Source organism: Scophthalmus maximus, chromosome 18 (genome assembly GCF_022379125.1).
Source record: "Scophthalmus maximus strain ysfricsl-2021 chromosome 18, ASM2237912v1, whole genome shotgun sequence".
NCBI classification, from domain to species: Eukaryota; Metazoa; Chordata; class Actinopteri; order Pleuronectiformes; family Scophthalmidae; genus Scophthalmus; species Scophthalmus maximus.
Window position 1 is genome coordinate 19,740,256 of NC_061532.1, and position 22,231 is coordinate 19,762,486.

The window sequence follows — 22,231 nt, forward strand, 5'->3', positions numbered from 1 at the left end:
TATTGTCATCCATCTTTATTACCAGTCTGTTGTCTCAAATGAGAACAAAAAAAAGTCAGTAAGTGCTTCGTTGTCGTGCCTGTGCATCTCTCTCGGGGGTGGGGGGGGGGGGGGGGGGGGGGCAATTTCCTCAAATACAAAATAAAACGGAGTAGGCGAGTCCTCGAAACTGAGGTAGTTGACCAACCCTCGGTGGCTTCAGTTCTGATAAAGAACCAGTTTCCTGGAATGCCCCCGACCGTCGATGCCGGGTGATCCGTCACACACCTCGAAGCCACCTGACAATCACAGATCATCGTGTCTAAGTCCATCAATACAGATGTAGTGTAACAACTCAAAGAAACACAAAGGCATCAAGTTCCACCAAACTGCTCCGAACTTGGACAATAAAAAATGAGAAAAATTAAAAGTGCAAAGACGTTTCCAGAGGGACGTCGTCTTCGTCCATCGTGAGCTCTCACACTCGACGGGTCTCAAATTCGCTTAGAGTCAATGTTTTGTTTTTTTTATTAAAAAAAGAGGGAAAAATACAGCTCAGGCTTTGCTCTTCGTATTATCTTCGAAAACGTGTCAGTTTCGGGAAGAAGAACAAAGAAAAGCTTGAATACCACTGGACCAGTGAGTCAGGTGACCTTACCGTTCCGTCCACTGGCAGCCTGCAGTGTGCAACGCCGAGCGCCGGGTCAGTCTTCTCATAGCGACGCATCAGCACCGGCCTCGACCCCTTTTCCCTGCTAGTCAGGTAACAAAAAGGGAAGCAATTAGAGAACTGGAAACAAACAGGATGTGTTACAATCTGCCCACATCTCTCACACACACTCTGAGAACAACATGAAGACGAAAGCACAACGCTCACACCTCTGACGTTACTCATGCACATGTCAATGTCTGGACAGTAAAGAGTTGTTGAGGTGCAGCAGGTGAAAACGTGGGACACAAGGCGGGGGGGAAGGGGGGGGGGCAGCCATTTTATCTATAACAGCAAATAAAAATAAAGAAACATGAGAAGCGAGTCATGCCTAGCAGCACAACAGTAAAACCTCCAGATTAAAACATGCAGTTAGTATCCAGGCCTTCAGCAGCTTAGAGGTAGATCCTTCTGGGACCAGGAAAAGCTTCACTCTGAAGTTAAATCAATCAAATTGTGCCTTGATTCCCGCCGCCGCTAACGTACAGGACTAGACTCGCCGGTAGGGGGCGGGGCTTACTCTGGATTTCGTTTGTGAGACGGTGATGCTTTTAGGGGGAACATGGGTTGACTGAACTCATAACGATGGAGTATGTCACGAGACGTACTGTAGAACAATTAAGACGCAGGTGATTTTTGGAATTTGATGGCATGCAAGGTGACACGTCATAGCATCGTGGCCAACTCTTGGCAAACCTTGAGTTCCATTTTTCTTTTCCACAAGGAGCCTTTAAAAAAAGTATTTTTGTGGAAGGCAATTTGAAGAGAGAATTTGCCGAAACATGAATTTGCAACACAATTTGAAGGTTTTGTACACGTGTGCGTGTAAATGTTTATTAAAGCAGACAAACAGCAAAAGGATACAAGCCAAAATGTAAAGCCAAAAAATTAAGGACTGCGATGGGTCCTTTTTTTTTCTTTTTTTCTTCTTTTCAATAACAAGACACGCATTACTTTGTGACAATACAAATTGTATGTTTCATTTGTTTTAAATACATGTTTAGGAGACAATACGCTTTGTTGCTGTTAGCTACTTGAAACATAAAGAACCAGAATGTCTAAAAACACATAAAGCTAAAGCCAAATAGACAAGCTCCACCACAGTATTGCATCTAAAAAAATTGTGTTTTTTTTTTTCAAACTTTGTTATGGAAAATCTTTTAAAACGACCATTTAAAAACAAAAAGGAAAAAATAAAATAAAACCAGTTCGCCGGAAACAGGTGGGAGTGTGACTACTGTTTTGAGTCCAAGCGCATTATTAAAATATGTACAAAAAGATATCTTGCCAGGTGTCACCAATTTTTTTGGGGAGAAAAAAAAATGCAGGCAACCGTTTGGGATTGAGGGCCAATCTGATCAAGATCAAGATCAAGATCAAAAAAGAAAAGAGAAAAAGACACCAACAGAATCAATAAAAACACGTATTTTGTTATCAAAGCCCTACTGGTTTACTTCCACTGTTGCCCAAAAGAATCCTGATAAAACTCCTGGTTGTCAGATTTGTAACCAGAATAGTTACCAGAATGATCACCACCCTGGAGCGGTTGCTGAGCAATGGGTTGAGAGCCCCAGTTCTGATTATTGGTCTGGCGACGCTTGGAATCTGGCTGGTTGTACCCGTCAGCTTTGCGCTTTCCTCCTACATTTCCACCGCGGCCACCCCGCGCACCACGTACCCCTCCTCGCCCTCTCGGCTGCACTCCTCCTCTGGCGCCACGCCCGCCGCGGCCCGGTCCTGGCCCACCACGCTGGGAGAAGTTGGCCCTGCCCCTAGGTGCGCCGCCGCCGGAGCCGCCACGTCCCCTGGCCGGAGAGCCTCCGCCCCTGCTGCCGCCCCTGCTGCCGCCGCGCCCTCGGCCCGGGCCCTGGAAGTCGTCGTAGCTGTAGTAGGGGTCGTCGTAGCCGCCGCGGTAGTTGTGATAGTCGTAGCCGTAATAGTCGTAGTAGTCATCGTAACCGTAGTAATCCGGGGGGTACGAGTAGCCGCCCCGGTTGCCTCCTCTGCCCCGGCCTCTCACGGGCGGCGGCATATGGGGAGGGGGAGGGTAGTAGTAATAGTCATCATACCTGAAGGAAGCAAAAGAAGGCAACCAATTAGAATACAGACAACGACATGATGAGCACAACGTCAAGAGGGGGAGAGTCCTGATTGGCCCCATAATTACCTTCTCCAAGGAGGATCAGTGAGTAGGATTATTAAAAAAAACGACAACGGATTTACAGTAAACTTGGTGGAAGGGTGGAACACGAAATAAGCCATTACATTTTCCCCCGTCTTCTTTAAAATAGCTTTTTAAAATATTTTCACCAATTACTGAAAATAATAATTCATGGATCTTGAAGAGAAAACAAAGGACTGTTGGTTCTTGGTGTTCGCTTCTACTCGGTGACGTCCGAGTAGATGAGACGTTTCTTACATTTGTGTTTTGGCCGCTTGTCTCTGGGCTTTGCGCTCCTTCCTTTTTTGATCCGGCGGCTTGGCAAATACGATCTCTATGGGTTCTCCCTCCAGCTCCATCCCGTTCATTTCCTCCAGAGCCTGAGGGGAAAAAGCAAGTGACAAACGTTTGCGCAACATGTCTCTTAGTTCACCGATCTTGACTACCTTTAGATTCAGACTGAAGAAGTGACAAGCAGGCAGCCTGTACCTTCACTGCGCCCTCCCGCTCCTCAAAGTGAATGAAAGCGTAGTCTTTGAGCTTCTTCACCCGCTCCAGTTTTCCAAACTGACTGAAGGACGTTTCCAGGATCTCCTCCGTGACGCCGTTGGCGAGATTTCTCACAAATAAAACCTTCACCTGTGAATCGGAAATGGAAATTCCACAACTCAAAGAGATGCAAAACGTTTTCCATTGTCGATGTTTCCCACATCGTTCCAAGTTACATTTCAAGCCCCGACTAGAACTTTAGTCACAAGCTCACCTTGGCCATGACCTCCGGGTCGGGGTCTTCAATGGGGTCGGCCCACTCCACCGTCACCACGTTGCCCCACACCTTCACCTTCCCGCTCATTAGCCGGCGACGGGCCTGAGCGGCCGCTTTGTGGTCTTCGTACTCCAGGAAGCAGAAGCCGCGATTCTTCTTCTTGTCGTCGGGTTGATGGTACAGGATGACGTCGCTGAGGCCCTCTGTGGAGGACAGGGAGGAGGAGAAAAATAATGATTCAGAAATAACATGCAAATGTTTTAATTTAGAATCAGTTAAAATTGAAAACCGCAGCAGTGACGCTACCAAGCAGTTGCAGGAATGCAGATCTATAAAAAAAACAACAACAATCCGTCGAGATGTTTTTTACCTGTGACTTTAGCAAACTCTTCAACAATCTGCTCCTTTGTTTTACTCTTGGGAATGGAGCCAACAAAAAGCCTGTTGTTGGCGACGGATATACACACACCGATGTGTTTTCCAGGGCGAATCTCATAATTATTACACTGTAAAAAAAATAATAAGCCAAAAAATTCCACGTCAAGCACATAAAACAGTGATGACAACAAATTTAATCAGCTGTAACTGTGAGACTGTGTGTACAATCTTTCAGGCCTTTTAATAAAAAAAGATTTCTAATGTGCAGAATATTTTTTCATGTGGTTGACAGCTCAAGCAAAAAAAACCCCAAACAGGCCCAACTTGGGCGCTGTTCCCAACGCCAGTTTCCCGCCGACGAGCTCACCAGCTTCACGGCCTCCTGGGCTGCTTCTTTAGTGCAGAACGTGACGAAGGCGTAGCCCCGGTTCAGGCCACTCAGTGGGTCCATCATTAGCCTGAGGTCCCAGATGGGGCCGGCCTTCTCGAAGAGGGGAACAAGCTCGTCCTCGAACAGGTCGCGGGGAATCTTCCCCACAAATATCTATTTAGGAAAAGAAGGAACATCACCAGACGCACAAGACTCCACTTCCTCTTCCAATAAAATGAAACCGACCAGATAAATAAGTCATTCTTCATCTCGCCAAAGCTGTACCTCTGTTCCGATCGTGGGCTGAGCACCGGAGTACACCGACTCGGGCGGGGGGCCACCATACTTCCGCTGTCCCGTTGTCACGTCGAGCGTGTAGTTGGTTCTGTCCAGCAGTTCTTTGATCTTAGCCTCGTCCGGTCCTTTGGTGGAATCTGAGGCTTTTGTTCCTTGTTTCTCCCTCTGCCTGTAGGTCTTCATTACGCCACAGAGAAAGGCACTTTTGTTCTAGAAGAGAAAAACCAGTGTGACAAATGTACACTAAATTATTCACTTATTGAAAAACGGGTGAAAGGTCAACACTAGGGACACATCTGAGGTCATAGGGACACAACAAAACTTAAACCCCCGGATCAGTTTCACAAAAATATCAAGATGTTATAAGTCCCCCTCAATTAAATAGTTGTATTTGTTGGAAGAATTGAGCCAATTTTACAATTAAAAATCAATCAAAGAACCGTGTTAAAGTCGTTTTTCTGCATCCGCCTTTGTTGTTGATGATGTATATTAACGTTCTTTAAGAAAGTTTTTTTTTAATTCTTCCTTCTGCTTTAAAATAAAATTCTTTTCCTTCTTCAGTGTGTTGGACCCCATTTGATCCGGAAAGCGTTTATTTTGGTTTCGTCTGACCACAGAATGTGCTGCCAGCGTTTCATCTGGCTTCTTTTTCGTGTTTTCTGGTGTGGTTTCAGTTCATGTTCAGAAGCACCACAGATGCTCTTTGCACCCGCTCTGAACAATCTGGGTTCTCACCGTGTGGATTCATTATCTATTTTTATATATATATAATGTGTCCCTGGTTTGTTAAACAAAGACCCTTTTGTGTGTGTGTGTGTGTCACAGAGTCGGACCACACCTCGTTCTGAACGTACCTGCACGTGTGACAGATCGCTCTCTTTGAACTGGACCAGCACTTGCAGCGCTCCCTCCTCGTTGAATTCTTTCAAAGCTTCTATCGCCCGTTCGTCGAGGTCGCTGTGTGCCACCAGGCCTAGAAATTACACAACAAAATGTACATATGGTGTTAAAACAAGCGTTACGTGATAATCTGAGCAGGAGGATGAAACGGTTTTAGTAATATTCAATCTGTACCAGAGAGAAAATGAAAGTCTTAAAAACAATGATATGATTAAGTCCACACAGTTTCAACACAATCTCCGTAAAATACATAAAGAAACACTTTGAATTCAACCACAACAAAAGGGACGATGACACTCAAAGATCTAACACGACTCCTTCAGCTGCTGTTCAGAGAACAATTGACCGACCGCAGCCTGACAGCTGCGTTTATTGTGTCTGCACTGAACCAGCTGGCTTCCATCTACTTTCCTTCAGCCCTGTGGGGTTTCACCCCATTGTCCTGCCCATTCAACACCGCCTCACACCTAACAGCGTATCAATACTCACAGTGGGGCCCGAAGCAATTTATTGACAAGCAACAAAGAAGATAGTTACGACGGATAACGGGATTATTATTTTTTTGTTGGGGGGGTTTGGGGAAACTAGAGTAATCGCTGTAATTGACCTGCTCTCTGCTGCTTAGACAATTAGTTTAACAACTTTCAAATCAGGCCCCCGTTCACACTCATTATCAGCGATAGTGGCCTATCAAATAATATCACTATATATTTGTTATATCGCGATACACCATCTATATCCCGATATTTTAAAATCTCTAAAGCACTTCAAATAATAAAGATATGTATTTTTGGAGGTCGGTTTTCCCGATTCATTGGTCGATATATATATTCTAATCTGTCAATGATTCCTAACACATTGTTATCAAACCTCATGATGAGGCTTAATATTTTAGTTTAACCATAAACTTTATTATAAATAACTATAAAAAAGGAAAACACAAGTACAACATATAGAACTTGAATTTAGAAAATGAACATCATTTAAAAAAAATGTTAAATGTAAACAAAAGTTACATGTTTATTCTTCACAATAACAGATTTCATATCAAGTCATTACAGGTCTTGGTCTTTTCGTGGGGTTTGTTGACAACAAGAACCTCTGTGACGGAAGCCGATCTCCAGCGTTCACGTGTTGTTCCTCTGGGAGAATTGACAGCAGAGCATCAACAAGCCTGAGATATATATTAAAACAACTTCTGCTCACCTGCTACGTAGAGTTCATCCAGCTTCTCCGCGACCTCTTGAGGCAACCCGGCCTCCAGCAACGCCTGGAAATGTTCCGAGCGGGTCACCGCTGCCGTGGTGTCCATCGGCTCCTCCGTGCCGTTTCCGTTGACGTGATCGGCGGCCATGTCTTCGGACATCTGTGAAGACGAGGGCAAGAGCACAGTTGGAGTCAACACCGCTGTGATCTGGAGTTTCTGAGCAACAGTTTGCATTTGGATCCATTATGTTAAAAAAACAGTTTAAACTAGTTGTAGTTTGTCAGTTCAGCCTTGAGTTGATTTTACGTTTGTTACATAGTTAACACATCAAGCAAGTTACTAATATTCTATTTCACTGAGCAGTAAGTCTGCAGCCAACACGTGCTACAGCCTTTGAAACAGCTGACAATCAATTTTAGGGGAAACATCAAAGTTCATCATCACAGATCGTTTAGGAATAGGAAGAGAATCACTGAGGGGACCGATGCACCGACCCGACCAGCGGGTGTCCCCGGGGTCAGGAGGGAGGACGAGGACCGTGGCGCCGGTGCAGCTCGACCCGGCCCCGCTGCCCAGCTGCCGGGCTGCAGACACGTCTCGTGTAAGGTTCAAGTCTGAACACGTTTTTGGTTTTGTTTATACAAACGTTTTCAGTCCGAGATCACAAGTGAGGGACTGACGACGGATCCACCTCGTTCCCTGGTGCTCTTCTCTTCTCACTCACGTTCACAGAGTTATAGTGATCAGTGATCTCTCACACACACACACACACACACACACACACACACACACACACCTCTGAGCTCGGCGGACCGCAGGCCCCGGGCTCCACCACACGCGTGGCGGCGGCAGCAGCCTGGACGAGGCCCACGCCCCCTCGAAACACATCACACGAGCGGGATCATTTCATCAAAGTCACATCTAACTCTGAGGCGCGTCGACCATCTACACCACATCCGTTCAACGCGCCGCCGCCGCCGAGAGCGACTCCGGTTTCCAAAATGCCGGCTAGCCGCTCCGTCACTAGCACTGGCCGGTCGCACGAGCTCGGCGCCGCCGTGCGGTGCGGCGCGGTGTCGGGGGAGCTCGGCGTGTAACAGTACGTACCATGCGAATGTAACCGGGGCGGCACGACGCTGCTCTGCCGTGGCGGTGGTGCTGCTGCTGCGGAGAAAGGAGGAAGTATCCACGCCGGCGCTTCTCGGGTGGATCTCTTTACTCCCGGCGAAACAAAATGGCGACGACGTAACGTCGCGATCTCTGCTCCTCGCTTGGCGCGAGAGGGGGTTTCCCGCTCTGATTCGCACGGGCTGCTCGGCTTTCATCCCCCTTGACTTCCGGCCAGCGCGCGACACCGACCCGCTCACGCGCCGCACACCGCCCACCTGTGTACGTCACGTGGATAGAGCGCCCCACTTCAAGGATTATGGGAAAAAAGAAATATCGTCTTTTAGAAGTAAATTTATAAGATTTCCAATCCCGCCAAAACATAAGGAAGTACATTTCCAAATGTTAAACAATATATCCCTCAAATGAATTGATCAACAAAAGATTTAAGGTTGATGTAGAAAAATGTAAAACTAATATAGAAATGACCGAACATTAATTTTACTCTTGTGAAGCTGTTCAAAGTTTATGGAGATTCTTGAATGATCATCTGAAATCCAGATCCATCAACATAGATTTTCTTTCTTGTCAAAAATATCCAATTAGTTCTAATTCTACAAAACAAAAAACAGGTATTTTTAATCAATTTCATCATCATAACTACCAAAATTTTATATACAAAAATCCTGATATGCCAAAACACCCCCATTATGGACCATACTTAAAAATAAAATGTCTTTGCTAAAACACATAAAAAATGTCCATGTCAGAAATATTTATATGCTTATGTCTGACCTATTTTAGCCCCATGTTTAATATTGTATTATTTGATGTTTTTCATTTATATTATTTACTGTCTTTTTTGTTGAATTATTTTTATAATTACCACTACTGTTGTTGGTTTTATATTATGTGGTACCCTAATTGCTGAATTATTTAGGTTAAAAATTCTCATACATTGATTTATACAACTGAGATGTTAACTATACATCACGCTACCTTTACTGTTATGCCATTTTATTTTCGTACTGTGTTGCATTCTTTATTTTGAAACTCAAACTGGAAAGAAACAAACAACAGTTATTGTTGAGTTATTGCTTTATTAGTATTGCTTAAAGTTTACTGTAGTAATTTGTTTAGCTTATTGAGCTGTATAAAGTAAACCGGGATGAATAATGTATTTCTATTGGCATAATTCCTCAGCATTATTACTCTTGCAAGTAAGTTTACCTGATTTTAATTAGTAGTACTTTGACTATTAACTAATTTATATATTTACATGTCTTTGGTGCCCTCAAGTGGTGTAAATTTAAATTCATCTTTGTGGATGAAAATTTGTACTTTTTGACACAAATAACACGAATTATTTTCAAGCAGAGCATCATTTTAATGTTTGTATTTCAATTTAGCACAGTTTGCACATGTACTACATGTCACAGCTATCATCCCAAATCTTTAGAGTGGAATTTTATTAATACCCTCTCAGAAACTTCAGTTATTAAGAGGCCTGACTTTTATCTGTGTAACAATGTAATGAGTTTCTGGTTTTATATTAATCTGCATGTACTTTAATGTTCTTGTGTATTTTATGACCCATCTATTGTCTTCAAATCAATGATGGAAGTGAATTTTTTTTTTTTTGGTGAATTGTTTTTTTCATGCTGGACCTTTTGTCAAAGATGAAAATACCCTCTCAGAATCATTTTTGAGTTTGGGGTTTTATATTGTGCTGCATGTATTAGTCAGTTTTTAGCCCTATAACCCATCTATTGAATCAGAAAAGTTGTTAGATATTGCGATATAATGCATGAATTCATAATTTTCCCTACAAAAATAAACACTGAAATAAAAGATTTATATTATACCAAATAAATATCCAACATCAAATCAACAATGGAAGTGAAGATTTTGCTTTTATTTTTCAAAAAAATGTTTTTTTCTTTCCGGTACTTTCTTCACGCCGTGGGGGGCGTGGCTTTCTTACCCGCCGCGTCGCCATTGGCTGAGCGCGAAATTTCAAATGTAGTAGGAACAACAGAGGCGACTCGGTGGAACCCGACAGACGACCCGATGGAAGCTACCTGCTGAAACATAGTTTGTATTGTTCAAATAATAATAATAATAATAACCGGAGTGAAGTTGCCGTTTCCGGTTATAAAGGATTATTTTAAAAACGCAAAGTGAAATGGACATTGCCTCATATTTACAGTAAGTCACTAAACATCAACGTTAGCCGGTGCTAGCTTGTTGCTAGCGTGTTTTTTTTTTTGCTAACGTAGCGCAGTTTTTTAAATAGCTTATAAATAAATAGATGAAACACGTGGGCGTGATGTCAACCCTCCTGTCGTCTGTCCCCGTGTCCTCTCAGGTGTTTCGAGGGCAGGCTGAGCTCATACAGCGGAGACGACCCTCTGGATCCCTGGGACAAGTGAGTCGCAGTTTAGCGTTGACAGTTAGCATCAGGCTAGCTGCGGTGGATGCGAAGAAACGTCGTTTTGGTTTAAAACGCTGACGTCACACTGTGCAAATATGCTCTGAGGAATTTACACAATAAACATCAGCTGGTAACAGGAAGTGTTTCTTGCATGAATAATGTAGACTTTTATCAGAAAACTTTGTCAATTGACAAAAATCAACCAGCTGCTGTTGTTGTGTACTTGGACTATTTAGTAACGATTTATTATATGTAATATAGTCTCCGCATGTTTCTGCTATGTAGTGTGGTTATTAAGTCATGACTTTCTTCTCAATAACATCCTCATTCTTGGAAAATAGTTTCTATGTCAAAGCCCTTAAAGTTATGAAAAGAAAAAATCCAGTGAAACTTTTTATCACTTTCGAAGAATATGATATACAAAAAATTAATTTTCATTTAATTATTGATTTTATTTGTTTTTTCTCATCATCTTTCTCATTTATATTATTTAATAATATTTTTGCACCGGATCCTTTATAATACTGTGAAGAATTTTGAGCCATATTGTTTGTTTGTGGAGTTAGTTAAATAAAAAATAAATTAAAAAAGATTGTAGTTCAGAAATATCTGAATTATTATTAGGTAAAGAGAAATCTTGTGAAGTAAAATAACTCAATTTTTTTGTAGTACAGTAAATGTGAGAGAGTCTCTCTACATGCATCTCGTCCAAAGATTGTATATATATATATAACTACTTGACTATATATATTTTTAGGTTTGTGGAGTGTCTGGAGCAGAGGTTACCTGCGGACGCTGGCAGTGGCATGTCGCTGGTGTTCGACAGTCTGGTGCAGAGGTTTTTGAACGTGGAGCGATATGCCAACGACATCAGATATGTGAACTACTGCATCAAATGTGTACGTACATTAAATATTACACTGCACTCACTTTGTGGCTCTGACTGTTTTTAAAGCCTTTTGTAAAATGTTTGACTCTTGTCCCACAGGCGAGTTACTACTCTGACCCCGTGGCGCTGTACGCTCACGTCTTCAGTAAAGGCGTGGGCACCAGGTCGGCGGCGCTGTACGTGGCCTGGGCACAGCAGCTGGAGCAGAGGGGCGCGAACGACCAGGCCGATGCCCTCTACCAGAAAGCAACGGAGAACCAGGCCCAGCCTGCGGACGCCGTTCTCCACGAGTACAGGTAACGACACGGACAGAGCTGCTGCACACAGACGAGTGTTGCTTCTGTAGTCGCACGTGTTTTCCTATGAGTTTGTATTAAGCTTAGCAATGTGTCTATTTCATGTCAAAGATAAAGATGGTGTCTGTACTCGTTTTGACCAGGATGTGCTTTTGGATTTTTCATCCGAATCCACAAATCTAAAGCGGTTGATCCATCGTCATCTAGACGACTAGTTAGGAGGAGATCTTCAAGGGCTGCAACTAAGGATTGTTTCATAATCGATTAATCTATAAGTTGTTTGGTTCATAAAATGGTTGAAAATGTCGATCGTGTTTCCCAAAACCATCCAGATGATGTTTTGTTTTGTCCACACATCAAAGATATTCAGTCACAGAGGAGCAAAGAAACCAGAACATATTCTCATTGAAGTAGCTGAAATCAGAGAATTTAGCCTTTTTTCCCATAAAAACTACTTCAAACAATCAAAATAGTTGCCGATTAAATTAATAGTCGATTACTAAACAGTTCTAGTTAATTTGTACAGCCGCGCTAGAAAAGCACATTTCTGAAGAACTTTGAATATTTTGGAAAGTTGTGAAAAGGTTCCAAACAAGCCAGAATGTTTGATGTTTGAATGAAGTTTCTAGGTTTTAATGTAAGGTGGAAGTAGAATAAGAACATATGTACATGATTGTGAATGACTCCTAATGTTTTAAAAAAACAATCTGATCTGCAGGCAGTTTCAAACCAGAACCAGGAGCCAGACGTCAGGATCAGGTAACAGAGTGTTTGTCTTTTTAAAAACATTGAATTCATCTCTTTTTCTTTTTAAATGTTCAATTCAGCAAGTTGGCTGACGACTCTTTTTTTTTCATATTTATTATATTTTATAAAGCTGGAGGCGTGAATCCTCTGCAGACCTCGCATTTGACCAACCAGATGTCGTCACACAGAGAACCGGTCTCTCAGAGCAAGGTGTGTGTGTGTGTGTGTGTGTGTGTGTGTGTGTGTGTGTGTGTGTGTGTGTGTGTGTGTGTGTGTGTGTGCGTGCGTGTGCGTGTGCGTGTGCGCGTGTGTGTTGATGAATTTCCATGGTAATTGTTGCGATATTGTCTTTTCAAACCCACTTCTTCTCTCTGTCCTCTGTTCCAGGCCTCAGTGGATTCTGTGACCAAACCACCTGCGATTAAAACGATCGTAACGTGAGCGAAAACATATTTTTTTGTTTCCAGAGAGAGTGAGAGTGGGTCAGATGTCACATGATCTCATCTCACATAGACTTTCTGATTAAGGATAAGGAACAAAACATCTGTAAAGTTTTTTGTTTCTGCTTCTACGTTTTAATGTGCCGTGAACTGGAGTCGCCAGTAGGCGGAGCACTTGCGTTGTGACTGATTGGACGAATGAAGGCAAAGAGAAGTTCAGAGATAGAACCAGAATAAATACTTGGTCGACCCACAGACGGTTGGATTCATAACAGAAAAGGTTTTAACGTATAAAAAGACCCCAATTTGTCGTTCACCATCCTTTATTACTTTCTTATTACTAAATTATAGATGTTTATTTTTTATTTAACTTATTTTCCCATTAAACAGACTTATTTAACTCAGTCCTCTTGTACAGTGTCCTGTTAGGTCACCATTGTACGTACTCTGAAAACAGTGAAATGTCCGACAAACTGGATTTGATGTAAATTTAATCCGCAGACTCTCTCGCTCTGAGAACTCCGGCGTGTCCCGCCCGTGTCCGGGCTCCGGCGTCCGCACCGTGTCGGAGTACATGACGGACGAGCTCGTCTGCGACGGCTCCGAACTCTCCTTCGAGGAGGTCCGAGCGGAGAAGTACTTCCGTAAACTCCGAGAGAGGCGGGAACGGGAGCACAGGGAAAACAGTGAGTCTGCCGTGAGGTGATTAGTTAAAGCTTCAAAAGTAGAAAGCCTAACTTTGACATAACATCTCTTTTTATTTTTTTACTTTGTTTTTGCTTTAAAGTGGAGAGGAAGCTGCGGGAGCAGGAGGAAGGCATCCGGAGCATCAAGTCCATGTTGGAGAAGGTCGAACAGAATCTGGAAACCTGCGGCGGTTCGGCCGGGCGACCTTCGTCACAGAGGGTCAGACTGCACATTCAACTCTTCTTCTGAATAAACCACAGTGCACGTACAGTGACGACCTGGTACAGTGTGATGGCTGTCGGGTTATTCCACAAACTCAACTTCTCTAGCTTCTCATTTAGTGAGTCAATGTGTAAAAACAGAAGTTCACTGAAACTGTTGCTTATTTTCTTTCAGCTGTCTGCCGTCGAAGCCGCCTCCCATCTGAGCCCTAATCCTACCCAGCATTCCTTTGGGCGCCCTCTGCCCTCGAACCTCCTGAGCAGAAGACGCTCTCTCGGCTTGGCGTTACACAACGAGCCGACTTTCCTCCAGGAGGCCACCACTCCAAGCTCGGAGGTATCCCAGCATCCCTCTGTCCTGGCTGACGGGAGCGTCCATTTACCGACTTTGGCGCCCGCACACCGGGCACGTCTCGCCCTGCAGCCCGTGAGCACTGGGCAGTCGAACCCATCGCTCCACAGAGCCCCCTGCGCTGCCGCTGATGACCAGGGCCGGGACGCTCCAGTTCAGCCCGGCGGCTGGGAGAGGTGTCGCCCGCTGGAGCACGACGCCACGCATCAGTGAGTCGCCTCTTTTTTATCAGTTGATTGTTGTTGAATAGATGTCAAACTGCATAGTTGTCGTTTAATTGCAGGCTGCTGCAGCATTTATTTTAAAAAAAGTATGGAAACCCGATGATGATTATGACGTTTGGATTATTTCAGGATTTTGTTGCCGTCATGTCGTCTGTGGGATGAATTAGTGAAACTAGGCTCAGGCTCATTCTCTGTTATACAGGTGTTTGTTTTGTAATGACTGAGTCCAGTCCTGATCTGTATGTTCAAACCTTTTCTCAGATGATTCTTTATTTAATGTTTCCCTTTTTCCCCCACAGGGACGTCAGTCAGCTCCAGGAACCGGAGGAGAAACTGAACGGTGAGTGTTGAACCCCCGTCCTAACCCCTCGACAGTGACTGAAGCTTCTCTTTGATGTCTTTCCTTTGTGTATCTCTCTCAGTGTCACAGGGGGGAACGGTTAACCTGTCGCACATCACTCCCAACAACTCACTGGGCTACGTTCAGGCCACGCCGTCCCGGGTGCTGCCATCGCCCACCGTCAACACACGGGAAGCCCTGGGTGAGCACAACGTCCTCCATCACCCTGAGTGCCACTGGTTTTTAGGTCGTAGTTGAAGACGAGCACAAATTTAATCGCGACCCTGCTCTGACCTTTCCACCATCGCTGTTCCTCCTTCAGAGGGATTTCTGTAGCCGAGCAACCTACGATCTACTTCCTGTTTACAACTAAAGCTCATACGTTTATCGATAAAGCTTTGACAGTGGCGATATAAATGTGAATAACCAATTTTTTTGCGTCATCCAGGTGTGATCATGGACATGTTCCAGGCGCCGACTCTCTTGGAAGATCCGTTCAACAGCACATCGGCGCCCCACACCGCCGAGACGGAGTTGGATGCCGGCTGCCCGAGAAATGGTAAAGCTACAGTGTGTAGTACAACTTATTCACAGAAGTTGAATATCTTGTCAATAACTGTATTCATATATATTTTTTGCTCTTTCGATGATTTGAAGGAGGAGCCTCCGTGTTCACGAATCCTCCCGCCATGGCACCGTTCACCATCTTCCAGGACGACAACGACAAGGAAAATGGAAGGTAAAAAGATTTAGTTTGACTTCTTGTCTGTAAATACGTCACATTTGTATGAATAACATTCCCGTTGTTTTTGTCCCTGTTGTTCTGTTCAGTGCTGCTGCTGCTTCTGCTCCCGCTGTGGTCGAGAAGCTTAAACCAATCAGAGCTCTGGCAGAAATCCCAGCGTCTAAGACAGAAAAACCTAACGTGAGTATCGACAAACGTCGCACCGCGAGGACGTTGAGGTTTACAGTCACGTTTTCATGTCCAGATCGTGGTGTTTCTGATTTTTTTGAAGTCTCGGTTTGCGATGTAGATCTTAACAAACTGTTTCTTCCGATCAGGACACTCCCTCAGATCTGATGCCAGACGAGAGCGCCATGTGGGGGGCTCGCTACAACTCCCTCAACTCTCTGGCCGCCTGTCCCAACAGCACCACGGACTTCGCCATGTTGGCCCAGTTCGTCTCCACCCCGTCCGCATGCAAGACGCCTTTCGGCAGCAACTTTTACCAGGACCAAGGTACGTGGAACTAGAGCACCCACCTCTCTTCATCCCAGACGCAGCAGAATAATTAACACCTTCCTACTGCACGTGATATTATTCCATGGCAAGAACACGATTTATTCAAAAATCATGTATTTTTCGTTCCGACAGAGAACAGCGGCGAAGGCGTTGAAGCCGATGACGATGCTTTTATCAGACGTCAGCCCAAAAAACTGAGGTAAGCGACCTGAAATACAGTACGATGTCGCTCTGAATCCGCTCTATGTATCTCTGTGACATTTATATTTTATCTTCCCTCCCCCAGCCCCATCATTGAGCAGAGTCCATCCGACGAGAAGCTCTCAGAATCGGCCGTGAGTCGGCTCGTTCCTTGCTCAGTAAGACACGGCACCATCGTCGGGGAGGGGCTCGCCCTCGGCGCGCACTGCCTGACCACCTCCTCCATCACCATGGTGCAGCCGCCTCCCCCCGCCGTGCTCTCCTTCAGAGACCAGACGCTGTGTCCCACTGACTCCTCCATGTCCAGGACCACGGCGCCTGGCTGGGAGGTGTACACCAGCCCAGAGCAGCCTCCCAGACCGGCTACTCAGATCTCACAGAAACCCGAAAGTGAACCGTTTGAAATCCTGGAGGATTTGGACAAACCCGCCATTCCAGAGCGAGCACAGGAGCCGGCATTCGATGTTCCCATGAGCCCGGAGTGCGCTCTCAAACCGGACTGGATGGCCAACCGGATCCCGGAGGTCACAGTCGAGCCAGATCTGGACGCCTTCCTTAGTCCCCTTCGGCCCAAGAGGGCGGACACTGTTCCCACCATGACCCCGGACGTTCCCATGAGTCCAGAGCAGCCACAGCTCTGTGCCGACGTGCCCATGAGCCCCATGCAGCAGGCGCCGCCGTGGTTTAGCTCTGTGGATGATCCCATGAGTCCAGACAGGGGGGCGACGCCCAGCGCTGACGTGTCCATGAACACAACAACACCGAGGACGAGCAGGACCGGAGCGGTCCAGCTGGTGTCGGATCCCTGGGATAGTGACCTGATCTGGGATCTGCTGTGGACACTCAGCCCGCCCCTCACCTCTCACCCCCGCTGCATCAGCTGGAAGTGCAACCTGCCCAACATCACCCCAAAGATGACCATCAGCATGGGTGAGGAAACGGGATCGTTTGAGAAACATAGATATGATTTTCTTAAAAAGTCTGGTAATTATTCTTATTAATGAGTCTACAGTTAGGAGGCCATTAGCCTAGCTTAGCATAAAGACTGGAAGCGGAGGGGAACAGCTAGCCTGACTCCGTAGGAATCTGTTGAATCTGTACACAAACAAAAATGTACAAACAACAAGGTCTGGTTCTTATTTCAACTATTCCTTTTAATGTCTTAAAGAAATTAGCTGCTGTTGTCTGATTACTTTCTCTCACCAGAACAAAATCTGAAAAGATTCATAAAACACCAGGAATTTTGCATTTGCGAAGCTTCGCCGTAGTTTTTCTTAGTAGATTATCAGTATTGTTTTTATTATTTTTGTTTGGAAAAAAAGACTAATATAACTAAATAAATGTATTTCTATTTTTAATAGTGTACATTTTGACCGAATCCAAATAAAACTGTTGAACTGAGAATGTTTGGCCCCCGACAGGAAAGGAGTCGCTGCGAGTTGACTGCGTCCTCGGCGAAGGTGCGTTCGCGACAGTCTACCAGGCGACCGACCCCACGACCTCAGAGAGGATGGTGTTAAAGGTGAGAGGGGGCGTCGGCCTTCGACCTCCGGCACTGCTTGAACAACTGATGTGATATTCGTTACGCAGATCAACAAGTGGTCAGTACATTTAGGACAAAGATCCATCAACCTTATACCACACTCACCCGACACTGAGGACCGAGAACATTGTTGTTTCTTCTCAGCTGAGGTGTGATTCTCTTTGATGTAACCCATTGTTCTATTAAAAAAATGTTTTTAACCATATGAAACATTAAAAAAACGATTTGAAGCTAAAATTGTAGTAAAAGTTTGAAGCCACCAGTGTAAGAAAAAGGAGATTTGTCTGAGCCTCGCCGTCTCCTCCTCGTGACGCAGGTTCAGAAACCAGCCAATCCCTGGGAGTTTTACATCCACACCCGTCTGGACGCTCGGCTGCAGCCCGACGTCCGTCGCCTGTACAGCAGCATCCATGCCGCTCACCTCTTCCACAACGGGAGCGTGTTGCTCGGCGAGCTGCACAACTACGGCACGCTGCTGGTACGTCGGCGCCTGATTCTCTCTCCGTCAACCCTGTGCGTCTCTGAAACTGTGACTCCTCCCTCAGAATGCAGTGAACACGTACAAAGGCCTGAGCGACAAGCTGATGCCGCAGCCTCTGGTCATGTACTTCACCGTCTGCATCCTGCACATGGTGGAGCAGCTGCACGCCGTCCACGTCGTCCACGCCGACATCAAACCTGACAACTTCCTGCTGGGCGAGAGGTAATGATCAATAAACACATGTATCCATCACCTTCTCCACGAGTCACTGCGATGTTCCACCATCGTAATCACGGCAGACGATTCCCGGAGTCCTGGCGTCGTCGGTCGGCTTTTAGGGCCCGAGCTCCAACTGGTGCAAAGCCAACCTGAAATGCACGGAATACTTCTTCTTCTTCTTCTTCTTTTTCTTTCTCTTTCTTCCTTCTTCTTCGTCATTTTAAGACCTTTGTGATGAAAACTTACCAAAAACGTTTGTCTACATGAAACGCCCTTCACGTGTTGTTACATCACATCAAACGGGTTTTGGCGTTTGTACTTTCAGTAATTTCTCCTGCAGAGATAAAAGGAGCAACTTTTGGTCCGTGTCTTTAAAAAGACCTTTGTGATGGAAAAAAAAGGTTATTGTTTTTCAAAAAGAATCTTTTTGTCTGCTTGAAAACGTGTGAAACTTTATCTTGAATGAAGAATGATTTTCCCCGTCACTCGTGTCACTGACTTCGACCGATGTCGTGCTTCAGGTTCTTGGAGAACAGGTGTTTCGATCCGGAGAACGTGGACCACGGCCTCGTCCTCATCGACCTGGGACAGAGCATCGACATGGAGCTTTTCCCAGAAGGCACTGCTTTCACCGCCAAGTGTTTGACGTCAGGCTTCCAGTGCACAGAGATGCTCAGCGGGAAACCCTGGAACTATCAGGTAAACATGTAACATGAACAATTTGGTTCAAAAATCGTACAGGTTTGTCGAATTGGAAAAAAAAAAGATCTTTCTTTGCACTGAAGGCAATAATCTAATATAGATCAAATGTAAATATGTTGAAGCACTGATCTCAGAGGTCAAACTCTTGTGTGATTTTCTCGTGTGTTTTCAGACGGACTACTTTGGAATAGCAGGGACTGTGTTCTGTCTGCTGTTCGGGACGTACATGCAGGTCACGAACGAAGGCGGAGTCTGGAGGACGAACGCCGTGTTTAGAAGGTAAATCCTCCGAGATGAACCAGGAAGTTGTTGGTGACGATCAGTGACTGTATATAAAGACAATCACTGACTGTATATAAAGACGATCAGTGACTGTATATAAAGACGATCACTGACTGTATATAAAGACGATCACTGACTGTATATAAAGACGATCACTGACTGTATATAAAGACGATCACTGACTGTATATAAAGACGATCACTGACTGTATATAAAGACGATCACTGACTGTATATAAAGACGATCACTGACTGTATATGAAGACGATCACTGTCTGTATATGAAGACGATCACTGACTGTATATAAAGACAATCACTGACTGTATATAAAGATGATCACTGACTGTATATGAAGACGATCACTGACTGTATATAAAGACGATCACTGACTGTATATGAAGACGATCACTGACTGTATATGAAGACGATCACTGACTGTATATGAAGACGATCACTGACTGTATATAAAGATGATCAGTGACTGTATATAAAGACGATCAGTGACTGTATATAAAGACGATCAGTGACTATATAAAGACGATCACTGACTGTATATGAAGACGATCACTGACTGTATATAAAGACGATCACTGACTGTATATAAAGACAATCACTGACTGTATATAAAGATGATCACTGACTGTATATGAAGACGATCACTGACTGTATATGAAGACGATCACTGACTGTATATAAAGACGATCACTGACTGTATATAAAGACGATCACTGACTGTATATGAAGACGATCACTGACTGTATATGAAGACGATCACTGACTATATGAAGACGATCACTGACTGTATATAAAGATGATCAGTGACTGTATATAAAGACGATCACTGACTGTATATGAAGACGATCACTGACTGTATATGAAGACGATCACTGACTGTATATGAAGACGATCACTGACTGTATATGAAGACGATCAGTGACTGTATATAAAGATGATCAGTGACTGTATATAAAGACGATCACTGACTGTATATGAAGACGATCACTGACTGTATATGAAGACGATCACTGACTGTATATGAAGACGATCACTGACTGTATATAAAGACGATCACTGACTGTATATAAAGACGATCACTGACTGTATATGAAGACGATCACTGACTGTATATAAAGACGATCACTGACTGTATATGAAGACGATCACTGACTGTATATAAAGACTGTTCTTGTCTTCTTGTGTGAACAGAAACCCTCACAGCGACTTGTGGCTGGATTTCTTCCACACGCTGCTGAACGTCCCCGACTGCAGTTCTCTGCCGAGCCTGCGGCGTCTCCGTGGCGAGCTGACGTCTGTCCTGCAGCAGAACTACGGCAGCAAACTGTCCACGCTCAAGAGCCGCCTGGTGGTTCTGCTGCTGGAGAGTCGCAAGGCAGCTCGCAGATGACGACGACGCCGGTTCTCTCCTCGTCTCACCGTTTCTCTCCTTTTTAAAAAAGCCTGGTTCAAGCTGACTTAGAGGAATCAGTGAAATCACTGACTTAGACTTTTTAACGGACGACTTCAGCGAGTGATTTAGTTCGTACTGAATTTGTACATATGAAATGTAATTATAATTATTTAGTTTATCTTTTTACAATTGCATTTTTATCTGGTTCCAATTTGTGAGACTTTGTGAAAACAGTTTGTTTTTTTTCTCTTCAAAGAATAAACTTTGTGTTGAAGCCAAGTTTTCCACTGTTGATGGTTGTGACCAGTAAAAACTTTAGAATCTAATAGAATCACAAACGTGAAGGGCTCTGCTCCTTGGCACCTCGTGTTTGAGGATTTCATTTTTGGTCTGATTTATTCAGCAACGGGAAGCTGAACAGATTATTTCTGACATTTTCTTTCTCCCTTTCATAACAAGTTTAAAAGATCAGATCAAAACATTGGTCAATATGAGCGTATTGTAGTTTTGTTACAGTGTAACTGGCAAGTTTGCTTTCTTCAACAGTAAAATGTTGCACTCACCAAATACCTTGGTCACATCCCTTTATTATATATATATTTTTAAATTGTATCAAAGCAGATTTTTGATTTGAATCTTCCAACACAAATGTGGGCGTCGGCCTCCTGAAAGGCAGAAGTGTCCTGCTGGGCCTATGTCCCAGTTTTCTGACATGTTTTAAATCTTTTTTTTAATTGATCAGTTACTGAAAATAAAATATTGTCGGATGTATCGATAATGAAAATATTTATCCAAATACATATTTTTTTTATAGCACATTTCACAGAACGTAGTTCACCAAAGTGTTGCACACGTATGAAATTCATCAAATAAAACCAATTTAAAACATAGCACACTGTAAAACACAAACCATATGAAAACTCTCAGGTGGCGTCAAAGGCCGAGGACACGAGATGTGTTTTTTCCACAGAGGAGGAGGTCGTTTTGGCCCCGCCCCCTCTGGTTGTTGATCGTCTGACCTCAGAGACCTCGAGGGGACACGGACCCGCAGGAGCTCAGAGATGTTGAGGTCCCGCCCCATTAGAGATTTAAACAAACAATAAAATCTTAAAATCAGTACAAAACGTTTTACTGGTTGCAGCCTGTTTCTGTGTCAATGAGTCGACCGGAACAAAATGGACCAAAACCGATTTTTAAAACTGGAAGCACATGTCTGCGCCTTCTCTCTCGCCATGTTAAAGAAAGGTAAAATAATAATCCTGGATCCGCCCGTTAATCCGGATTGGCCCTAAATTCGTGGGGTTCTTCCTTCTGCGTTCAATACGGAACTCCCATTGGGAGAGGAACCTCAGGTGCGATCACTCGCTCCGTCGTGATTGGACCGCGAGAGTCGTGTGACGCTTGCAGATGGAAAGCAACGAAATATTTGTAATATTTACAAAAATACACATGTAGCGCTTGATTTACACGTCACGGTGCCTCTGTGTGGTTTGTTCTGAGCTGACGATGACGAGCTGAGACCAACCTCATGGTGGCGCTGAAGGTGAAGTCAGGGCCTCGGAGGCGTTGTGAGGATTCATCCTCTGGGAATCATGAACGTCCGTGGACCACTTCATGCAGATCCTGGACGCCGCCGCCGCTCAGCCAG

At 44.4% G+C, this 22,231-nt stretch overlaps 2 protein-coding genes across 7 annotated transcripts; one reads left to right on the forward strand and one right to left on the reverse strand.

Moving 5' to 3' along the window:
* Nucleotides 1-136: 136 nt before the first annotated feature.
* LOC118289975 (heterogeneous nuclear ribonucleoprotein Q) lies at nucleotides 137-8,068 on the reverse strand. Of its 5 annotated transcripts, none has more exons than XR_004786296.2 (12): nucleotides 7,875-8,067; nucleotides 6,767-6,926; nucleotides 5,515-5,633; nucleotides 4,649-4,870; nucleotides 4,361-4,537; nucleotides 3,986-4,121; nucleotides 3,613-3,818; nucleotides 3,339-3,488; nucleotides 3,108-3,229; nucleotides 2,367-2,757; nucleotides 638-731; nucleotides 137-278 (listed from the first exon to the last, which is right to left on the reverse strand). XR_004786296.2 is itself a non-coding variant. In XM_035617258.2 (11 exons), the coding sequence occupies exons 1-11, from the start codon at nucleotides 7,875-7,877 to the stop codon at nucleotides 693-695; spliced, it is 1,725 nt and encodes a 574-aa protein (XP_035473151.1). In that variant the 5' UTR covers nucleotides 7,878-8,067; the 3' UTR covers nucleotides 559-692. The 5 variants fall into 5 exon arrangements, 3 of the variants coding, with proteins under 3 accessions (XP_035473151.1, XP_035473149.1, XP_035473148.1); XR_004786295.2 differs by having other exon boundaries at nucleotides 638-734; XM_035617258.2 differs by lacking the exon at nucleotides 137-278 and having other exon boundaries at nucleotides 559-731.
* A 1,816-nt stretch (nucleotides 8,069-9,884) lies between these two features.
* On the forward strand, nucleotides 9,885-20,862 carry bub1 (BUB1 mitotic checkpoint serine/threonine kinase). Of its 2 annotated transcripts, none has more exons than XM_047328590.1 (24): nucleotides 9,885-10,082; nucleotides 10,243-10,302; nucleotides 11,066-11,207; nucleotides 11,297-11,493; nucleotides 12,212-12,252; nucleotides 12,371-12,450; nucleotides 12,628-12,677; nucleotides 13,182-13,366; nucleotides 13,468-13,586; nucleotides 13,764-14,149; nucleotides 14,464-14,504; nucleotides 14,587-14,706; nucleotides 14,953-15,063; nucleotides 15,162-15,243; nucleotides 15,336-15,429; nucleotides 15,567-15,744; nucleotides 15,880-15,946; nucleotides 16,034-16,878; nucleotides 17,370-17,470; nucleotides 17,808-17,969; nucleotides 18,037-18,194; nucleotides 18,713-18,890; nucleotides 19,066-19,172; nucleotides 20,382-20,862. In XM_047328590.1, exons 1-24 carry the CDS (start codon nucleotides 10,060-10,062, stop codon nucleotides 20,578-20,580), a joined length of 3,726 nt encoding a protein of 1,241 aa, XP_047184546.1. In that variant the 5' UTR covers nucleotides 9,885-10,059; the 3' UTR covers nucleotides 20,581-20,862. The 2 variants fall into 2 exon arrangements, with proteins under 2 accessions (XP_047184546.1, XP_047184547.1); XM_047328591.1 differs by having other exon boundaries at nucleotides 9,932-9,968.
* Nucleotides 20,863-22,231: the final 1,369 nt, after the last annotated feature.

Coding starts and splice junctions, on each gene's coding strand:
- bub1 (XM_047328590.1), top strand. CDS start 10,060: ATGGACATTGCCTCATATTTACA. Junction 10,083..10,242: donor GACATTGCCTCATATTTACA/GTAAGTCACTAA, acceptor GTGTCCTCTCAG/GTGTTTCGAGGGCAGGCTGA. Junction 13,367..13,467: donor ACGGGAGCACAGGGAAAACA/GTGAGTCTGCCG, acceptor TTTGCTTTAAAG/TGGAGAGGAAGCTGCGGGAG.
- LOC118289975 (XM_035617255.2), bottom strand. Junction 4,871..5,514: donor GCGATCTGTCACACGTGCAG/GTACGTTCAGAA, acceptor TTTCTCTTCTAG/AACAAAAGTGCCTTTCTCTG. Junction 4,122..4,360: donor CCCAGGAGGCCGTGAAGCTG/GTGAGCTCGTCG, acceptor TTTTTTTTACAG/TGTAATAATTATGAGATTCG.